The following is a 10,163-nucleotide window of genomic DNA, read 5'->3' as shown; positions in this document are numbered from 1 at the left end:
CAGAAGAAAAGTTATTACTGAAATAGCATCAACAGACTAAAAAAATGTTAGGAAAACTAAACTAAAAGCAACAATTGATTTAAATATTGCATGAAGCTATGATTTCAGATCTAATTCCCTCATCACCCTGAATAGGTCTCTAGATTTAGAAAGAACGAGTAGGCAAGAGCAAATAATATAAACATACTAGAATTTCCCCAAGTACCCAGAGCTGTAATCATATGCAGATGTCTCTGATGCCTTAGAAAACACTGGAACGTCACCAGATCACTTTCTGGCATTATTGTAGGCACGAGATTGATCATCTGGCAAAGAGTCACTTTACCTGATCCAATTCTTATTCTGCGTCTGGCCTCTGCAGCCATAATATGGGAACGCAGCCTGATTAGCCTATTGGTGTCCCCCAGGCTTGGGCTCTACCCCTGTGCTACCCAGTGTTATGTACTTGATATATAGTTATAGGCTGCAAAGCATCATTACTGTCCAATGTAAAATATGTATTTGTTATTACAATGCTGCCCTGCTTGTATGTTGTGTTTTGAACACTATAAGCCAATTCACCATTTTATACTACCAACATAATGCCATGCCCCGTTTTGGAGGAGTAATTTTACTCTGTGGAAAAAATGTAGTGAGGCCTTTGCCAGTAACATAATATATTCATAGGAAACAAGTAATGAAAAGGCAATCATCGTACTGGTGTTTACAATTTAACCTAATGCATAAGTTCACGTCTGTGTGAAATATAAAGATTGCTTTATCCTTTCCCCTGGCACTAGAAGCTTAAGCTGTCTGAGATGCAGGAAATAACATTTCCAGTGTAGCTTTAGGAATTTTGTTAGTGTATGTTTATAAATCTACACTTTAAAGTTACAGAGAAAAGGTTGTAAAAGGTAAAAGGATGTAAAAGGATCAGGAGAAATAATCTTTAATATCGTGTTTATATTTTGAGGGGCATTTGCTCCTATTGTTAGGAGTATGTACAGGCTCAGCATCAAGATGATGCTTATTGGGGGGGTAACAAAATGTATCTCCTTGTGATGGGAGTAACTGACCAGAAATGAGTGTGTTGGGGCACTCCATAAGATTGTAGTCAGGTCGCAGTAGTGTGACCTATCCTATTCTCAGTTGCAGTAACAAGATATTGTTGAGCAGGACAAGATATTGTAATGAACTGAATTGAGTGGAAAGTGTGCACCTAGTGAGCTATTCCTGATTCAGCAAGGACATGCAGACAGGGCCCCGGGACAGCATTATAGGCCCCCGGAAAAGCAGTGCACTGGGGCCCTACCTACACAACCAGGAATAATGTAAATTATCAATAAAATTGAGCATATACTTATTGGTACATCCAACAAAATCAGTGCTTAAACATTAAACCACATGCTGTACGGCAGAGATTAATCCACACAAACGTTTGGACAATATAACATGAGCCTTGAAGTTGAAAAACAAGAAATTCAACATAAAAATGGTACCGAGTTGGTAAATCCTACAGACAGAGATGGCACAGTACAAAATTATTATTATTTATTATTAATCAAGTGGTCACACAAACATTTGCAAAATTTCTTTGCCGAGAATTGCTTCAAAAAAATATGTGTATTGATTTTGTCCTGCTTAAAGCATGGGCATGCTGGGCAGTTGCCCGGGGGCCCCATGAGCATAGGGGCCCATAGGCATAACAATTTTCAGTATATTACTCCAGGAGATTTATTCAGAACCTTCAAACCCTCTTTATTAACACGTTTATGTGGACCAATCACCTCAGTATCAGCTGCTTTGTGTACATGCGATCTTGCTGTTATGAACACATATCTTGACCTTGAAGAAAACAACGTACACGTACTTATTGTATATAAGTGGGTGAGTGGTTATGTAGGTAGGGCCCCAGTCCACTGCTTGGCCCGGGGGCCTATAATGCTGTTAAGATGGCCCTGGATATTGTTTCACACTAATTTCTCTCTTTAGCCATTGACAGCATTTAGATAAAAAAGATGAAAAATGTAGGGAAACAGTCAGTGGTTGAAGTGGAAGTTTAGAAGTGGCATTATAGAAAATGTAATTGGTATGTAAGTGAATGGAAGTTGATAGTTTTACAATGAAAGCAGCAGAAGTGATGGTATGACATACCACCATATACACCCCCACCTCTACCACTGAGAATGGTAACAAACATTTGGCCTTTATTTATGCAGCAACTAAACATCATACAGAGTTAGATGGTTGATAAAATTGTATTTATTTTTGTATGTCATTTACTGCAAGCAAATGTGATCAGGAAAATATATCTGATATATACTTTGAAACTTCCACTTCTGTATGACATAGTTGGGAAAATAATAGATTTTTGAGAATGTAAAATAAAAATAAAATGTAATAAAACACCACAAACTAGAAAAAAATTGTTATTGCAGCATACTTTAATAATAGCTAATGTCTTTTAATTTGTCAGTGTATACCCCTTTACTCCCCTATTTTGACACATAAATTAGATCTCAATAAAAAATGCATTTTTTTTTAGAAAACAAAAAACTTGAAAAATTAGAAGTAAATAATATCTTGGTTCTTTGATGGTATTCCCGGGGACCCTCACATCTGGACAACAGACGAGGGCATTAAAGTACCATTCATTTAGGCTGATTATATTGCACAGTACCAAAATAGAATAAGCAAACCAGAAAAGAGAAAATAGTATAGGGTTGTTCCTTATGAAACAAAAGTGCAAAATAGTCCAGATAACTCAGTGGGCATCAACTCAAACTTCTGGTACTAAACGTGGTCATCAATAAGTCTTCATTTGTACTATCGATTTACATGTGAAGATATATCATACACAGTACAACATTTTTTTATTGTGATGACTGGGATGAAAAAGGGCCTTTAATCAATAATACCATGAATGCCATTGTCATATGTCATGAGAACAATGCCTGCTGACATACAGTTCATGGGTCTGAGTCATTACAGAAAGTAAGGCAAAAAAATTGAGTAAATGTTCTCCAGGACAAACCATGTTACAATGCAAGGGGTACAAATTAGTTTATTGTTTTGTTATATAAGTTAAATAGTGTCTGTTTTATCATCTAGCACACAAATACTTGATAGCTTTATTATTACACTGAAATTTAATGTTGTTTTAGGACATGCCCTACCCCAACTATAAAGCTGTCCCCCTCCAATGCAACATGGTCTTGCCTAGGCGCAGAGTTACTCTTTTTTATGCTTTGCTCTTGTGTTTATGAGAACAATAGTGCTAATGCAACATGTTGCTCTTTTCTATATTATATTTCACTTTAGACATTTATATAATTTATCATGTGAATCATTCATGAAGTACCCCCTCTCAAGTGATTAGTGTTATGCTTGTTTGTACAGTTTTCCAGAATTGCTAATTGCCTTGTAAACATGGATGGTTCTAACATTATAATAGGAATATTATAAAAAATGTATATACTTGTGATCTGCCTAAATATCTTCAGCCTGTCTATAGTATCACCTCATAGTAAAGCACAAAAATATGTGTAGGGAAGAAGCAGTGGTAAACCAGGGCAATCTCTGTCATACAATAATTGTTATCTTTTTAATCGGAAATGCTTGTCTTTTACTGCGTTGAAAATATTACACCTGTTTTGGATTCTGGTAGTAAACAGGGGTGCAGTTTAAGGGTGTGACCAATTCTAACATATATCTGAAAATATTTGTGTAATTGTTAATCTTCTTATGTACAAAATGGGGACACATGATTAAATGTAAAACAGACACAAAGGTTTCACTTAGACTCAAATGTATAGAAGTTGTGATATTTTTATTTATTTTCTCTCCCATGATACATTTTTACTGTTTACACTGGAGTTCAAAAATACTGCACTAAGTGTAGAGCTGTGGCTTGATAGTGTTCATATTTCCATATATATATGTAATTACATACAATCACAAATTAAATTAGATTAATTTACATACAGACATCAGTTTTGTTCCCATTTAAAAATGCAAACAGCAATCTTCATTATACCAGTATACTAAAAGGAAATGACAAATAAGTATTGTGAATAGATGGCTGGTACTTCATCTAATATAGTGTGATGATAATAAGTAACGTACTATCAGCTGGTGTGGTTAATATCATCATTATCATCACCATTTATTTATATAGCGACACTGATTCCGCAGCGCTGTACAGAGAACTCATTCACATCAGTCCCTGCCCCATTGGTGCTTACAGTCTGAATTCCCTAACATACACACACAGACAGACAGACAGACTAGGATCAGTTTTTGATAGCAGCCAATTAACCTACCATTATGTTTTTGGAGTGTGGGAGGAAACCGGAGCACCCGGAGGAAACCCACGCAAACATGGGGAGAACATACAAACTCCACACAGATAAGGCCATGGTTGGGAATTGAACTCATGACCCCAGCGCTGTGAGGCAGAAGTGCTAACCACTTAGCCACCGTGCTGCCAATCAGCCAATCAAAACTGGCTAGTAAGTGCTGCTGATGGTCATCATTATTCTTGCGTTTGGTTGCATCAGCCGTCCAGTATCCGCAAGAGATCCTCTCCTGACAAGCGTATCTGTGTATGCGTCCATGTCTAATTGGATTGCATTTAGGTCAATAATCTCTTACCAAATGTAGCCTATGTTGGTGATCTCGTCTCTCCCCCGTTCTGCCTCTCCAAGTGTAGGGAGACATGAGTCATTGAAAACACATGCGTACACATTCTTTGTGCACATACGCAGTACGGAAATGCATATTTTACGCAAAAAAATCTCCAGACATACGTTCAACTCTGATTGATCCCCATAATATGCAAATGTGCTATTATTGTTTGTTTATGTAGTTTTTCTGTTTATGTTTCAGGTATTTCAGGATTATCATGTATAATTTATATACTAAGGGATAGCCCACCCTGTCAGGATATTGTAATGTTGTGTTTGTCTCTCCACAGGATGGAGGCACAGCGTTGCTCTCAGCCTGTCAGCACGGACATTGCAGAGTGGTGGAAACTCTTCTGAAAAATGGAGCGAACATTCATGAACAGCTTTGTGTATGTATGTTATACTCATAGCCAGTTCCAGAAGATTGTCACAGCTTATCATTAAGGAACGCTAATTCATATATAGTAATCAATGGTTACAGATTAGGTATAAATGTGGAATGAATTTAGCTTTATGACAGAAGATTAAACCAACCAATATTACCATGTATAGATGTGGAACTGCAGAAAAACTCAAAATCTCAAAAGTTTTACTGCACAAACTTAGCATCATACTAAAATAACATTTTGTGCCGCTACTTGCACATTTCTGCTTCAACTGGAAATACTCCATTCACCCTACAGTTAAACAACCGTCAGGTTGTCCGTAGACTGGTAACGGTTGACACCATAATATTAGTTATTATTTTAGTTTATTTTACACACTCTTTACCTGCATGATAGTAAATGTATTTATATTGGAGAGAGTGATCCCAACAGGTAACAGCTATCTCACCTCACCTCCAGCCCTTCCACAAGAATAATTTCACTCTAACTTGTCTTACTCTCTGTTACTCTCTGTGTCTCACATATTAGTCATTATGAGGCCCTGGTTTGTAGAAAGGCCACAAAGGCTAGGACTTAGCACAACAACATGTGATCCCAGGTATTCCGTGAGTTGTCCATTGTCCATGTGCCTTGTGTGAGATAACAGGCATATTTAATATGGTGGTCTTCCCTGGTGCCACAAATATGTCAGAGATCATATTACAAGCTCTTTAGTTCTGCTATTTCTATAACCACTGTCATGATGCTTAATCCACATACATGATGCTGTACAGGGCCACAGGATAGAGAACTGAACATAAAGAGAATAGGTGAAAGCGTTAGTATTGGGAAGCATATGGAGTGAGTATAGAGACCAGAAGCAAGTGGGAGAGACATGGACAGAGCAATGTAATTGATGGGTGGGGGTTCATTAAATTAATGGAGAAAGACCTGATAACTTAAAGTGAAAGTATTGTGAGAACCAAAGAAAATAATCATTATTATAAATTTATATAATACCATACCATATTAGGGAGCGCTTTACAGAGACTATTTATATATTTCACATCATTCCATGCCCCCACTGGAACTTACAGTCTAAAGTATCTACCACACAACCAAACCTGGGTCCATTTTGTCAGCAGCCAATTAACTTACCAGAAAGTTTTTGCATTGTGGGAAGAAAGTGGAGTACTAGGAGGAAACCTACATAAACTGAGGATTATATGCTTCATTTAAAGGAAGTGCTGGTGAGAAAAAGGTTTAATGGGCAAAATGAGTGAGTGGTAAACTGTAAACATGTGACGATGGAGAAAACATGAATGGAGTAAGGTATAAGAAAATAGGAATAAAATAATAGAATTATGTCTTTAAGTCACATGACCGAATAATGTGTAAAAACAAATCAGACAACTGGAAGAGTTGGGGGAATTGAAACATTTACCACTGGAACTTGCTAAAGAGATAACACAGCCTGGATCAACTGGGAGCAGGCTTTCCAATTCATGGTTTAATGAGCAGGGTTAGTTGTCAAAACACAAGTTTTTTAGGTTTACTTTGGTAAATTTGTTTGTTTATATATGTTTGTTTATATATGTTTGTTTATGTAGTTTTCCTGTTTATGTTTCAGGTATTTCAGGGTATTATGCTTTGTGTCATGTGATTAGAGGCTAGAGAATTCAGAAATGTCCCTAGTGTTGTTTGATAGTGCATGCATATACAAAGTACCATTGCATAATGAATATATAAATAATGTATAATTTCAGTTCCTCCCCTGTGCTGCCTCGGGGAGAGTTGGGTGACCTTATTTAACCAGAACAATTATTGCTTTGAAAATAATTAGCAATATTAACATGCATCCTTAAAGGAAAGAGCTTGGGTGAGGTGGGTTTAGCTTGCCAACATAACTTACACTAGCAGATATCCTTATTTATAACTTCTAAGCTCATACATTACATGCAAGAAATCTTGTACCAACATGAAAATATCATTGACTGCTTCCAGTGCTGGAAAATATCTCATCTCTATCTAATGTCTGCATAACCTTTAAAGGGTAATTCTATATTTAATATAATATCTCTAATAAAGCTAATATTTGCTCAAGAAACATGCCTCTTATACAATCATTAAGACCCCATAAATATATTTGTCTAGACAGTTCTGAGAACCCCAATGTTGTTTCTTTTCAAAAATGCAATCTCAGTGTTGGCAAGGCAGCCTTCAGTGATATCACATATGTCTGTGCTCAATAATGGTGGCAGAAAACTACATCTACCATTTGTGTGCATCAGAGTAGCATGAAACAGCTGCTGTGTGTCCCCAGTGACATTGTCACCACTGTGGTTGCACTGGTAAGTGTTTGAATCTTGCTTGCACAGAGCTATTGCTGATAAAGTAACACAGAAATAAGTTTGGAGAGGACGGGTGGGATCATTGCTGTAGCTTCTAAACTGAGGTGCAGAGGTACCCTCTTCTATTGGCAAAGATTTATTTTTCAGCTTAATAAATGTAACAGAAGATACTTGTTTGAAAGTGTACAGGTCCTTTAAAGCAATGTCTGCCTCACTTGTAAAACTGGGCACATACAAATTATTACCATTTCCTGTGCTCGAGCCCTGGGATATAATGCCTGTATGTCCTTCATTACTCATCACTTGTGTTTGACAACCTCTTTGTATACTGTACAGCTTTAGGACACTATGGGGCATATTCAATTCTTGGCGTTGAAGCCAAAAATACCGTTATTACGGTAGTTTTCTCGCTGGATTTCAGCTTGCGGCTCAGGGAGCCGCGAGCTGAAATCCAGCTTACTATTACTGTAATAACTGTTGATTGTTTTATTGTCTGTATTATTAATACATTAGAGCAGTGGTTCCTAAACTGTGTGCTTAGGCTCCCTGGGTGCCTCGGCCAGGGCCATTGGTGAGCAAGGCGGGGGACTACTTGGTAATTATTTTGGCTTAGGGGTGCCTTGAAAATATTATGGAGGCCCTAAGGGTGCCTTGAACTCAAAAAGTTTGGAATCCACTGCATTGTCACTTTCTCTTGCTATTATATGTATCTTATTTTTACTTAGTATCTATAGTTCTTAGATCCCATATTAAATCTCCTTTAACCAGAATATAATTTGTCTTCACTACCAGATCTTAAACATAAAAAGATATCAAGAACAGGAGATTAGATTCTGAAACCATTGTGGGTAAAATATATTTTTTTATTGTTTCAGGACGGGGCGACTCCACTCTTTCTTGCGGCACAGGGCGGCTATGTAGATGTCGTTCGATTATTGCTCACGTTTGGGGCAAAGGTGAATCAGCCTCGGCAGGTAATCATTTATCGCTAGCTGCTGCTCTTAGGTCTTACCCTATAGCCAGTATAACCTGTCTGTCCTGTGTACTTTTCACTATACTTTGTTGCTCAGCTTTTATAGGTTTAATGTTTTACAACAGCAGCTGTTTCTATGCTATGAACATGAATTGTTTAAGGTCACCAAACGCCAATTGTTCATTTCCTGCTTATAAAGAGGCTCACATAGTCTAACCTTATACCAACATCACCTCTATAAGATTGGTTCCTACAATTTCCAAAATAAAAAGTGGCACTTTTACAAATAAAGTAAAATACTCCTATTTTATAAAGCTAAAACTGTTTTATTCATCTGCTATAATAACTGTAAAGATTTGAAGATACTTTATATTTAAGATTCTCTTTTTGACTATATTTTCTATATACCTCAACTTAATAGTATATGATATTGCAGCAGTTCAGTTCTGCAGATGTGTTTTAAAGTAATAAAATGTGGGGTCCAGAAGAAGAAGGACCCATAACAAGTAGACTGAATAAAGTTATATTAATAAGGAAAAATAAATGAATAAAATTAGGAAACAATTTAAAGCTCTTTCCTAGTAGTGGCTACATGTAAACAATAATGATCTCTAATAATGAATACTGCCCACAGAGTGTTGCATCTGCTCTACAGGATAAGACAAATTGAAATGAGCAGCTGGACTATATTGCAAAATACAAAAACTTTTAAAGTTCAGGACCGTCCGTGGGAATTAGGGACTAATTATAACTATGGGTCTATTTATGATCAGGCAGCGATCATAAATTTAAATTATTTTTTTTTTATTGCTGCAATTTACCATCGACTTTTTACCGGTACAGCTGAGCGGTTATACTGGATGGCAGCAGAGAGAGGACGCCAGCCAGTGTCCTCTGTGCATGCCTGGCACGGCTTTCCCAGTTCACACATGTGCAGTGTTACTAGGAGCCTGGACTTGGGCTCCCAGTTCCACTTTCCAATTAAAAAAAAAAAAAAAAATATTTAGAAATGTAAAACAAAGAAAATTGTAAATTAAATGCAAATAAGAAAACTGCCTTATTGAAATAATAAAGCATTTTGCTGTCTCCGAGAACCATAGGAATTGTGGCTGGAGACTACATGGAAAGATATCTATGATATTTTCCTATTTCTCCTTGGTTCCCACCACTATCGCCCTGGGAACTGTTCACCGGAGAGGCTACTGCTACAACCGCTTGATGAATCCTTAACTCAAGTAAAAACACCCAGATTTGCCGGAGAAAGGGGTTATCTCCCAATCATACACAGAAAAGAATGTTTGAAAAGGGTCATGTTGGAAGATATGCAACCATGTAACCACAATTTATCTCTTTCCCCAAGAGTCAAATGATCAAAAAGCTCTATAAACATTGCATGTTATTGTACTGCTCTTTCCTTTTGTATCAGAAACTGATTTTTACTTTTATTTAACTTAATTCATAGTTCAAGGTACATGTGTTTATGCTCATCAAATAGTAGTAAATAGTAATAAGAACAGTAATTTTTACCTGGCGTCTGTAATCAGTAGGACAATATTATGTTTCCAAGTCTGCAGGCAACAAGTGAGAACAAATAAATCACTCACCAGTCTTCCAGTACCTCTTTTAGCACATTTTTAACTGTGTATATGAAAGTTTATTGAAATTATGTATTATTACAGTTATTATTAATTGTAGTTGTGCATTTTATACATACAGTACTTAAAGTGTTGTAAAACAAAACTACGTATGTAAAATAACTAATAAGAAAATCCAAATAAGGTTTTTGCACATGAAAATAAATTTGAATGTA

The 10,163-nt window shown here is 36.7% G+C and overlaps 1 protein-coding gene across 2 annotated transcripts in view; it reads left to right on the top strand.

Annotated features, from left to right (window-relative positions):
* The window catches only part of ANKRD29 (ankyrin repeat domain 29), a 55,908-nt gene that overhangs the window by 33,162 nt on the left and 12,583 nt on the right, over positions 1 to 10,163 (top strand). For both annotated transcript variants that reach the window (XM_075213426.1, XM_075213425.1), the window contains exons 5-6: positions 4,955 to 5,053; positions 8,256 to 8,354. In XM_075213426.1, coding sequence (XP_075069527.1) covers positions 4,955 to 5,053; positions 8,256 to 8,354 — 198 coding nt within the window. The remainder of the gene's footprint in view (positions 1 to 4,954; positions 5,054 to 8,255; positions 8,355 to 10,163) is intronic.

The sequence above is a fragment of the Mixophyes fleayi genome, chromosome 5 (assembly GCF_038048845.1).
Source record: "Mixophyes fleayi isolate aMixFle1 chromosome 5, aMixFle1.hap1, whole genome shotgun sequence".
NCBI lineage: Eukaryota > Metazoa > Chordata > Amphibia > Anura > Limnodynastidae > Mixophyes > Mixophyes fleayi.
The sequence above is the reverse complement of the archived record's forward strand: the minus strand, read 5'-3'. Positions and strand labels throughout refer to the sequence as shown.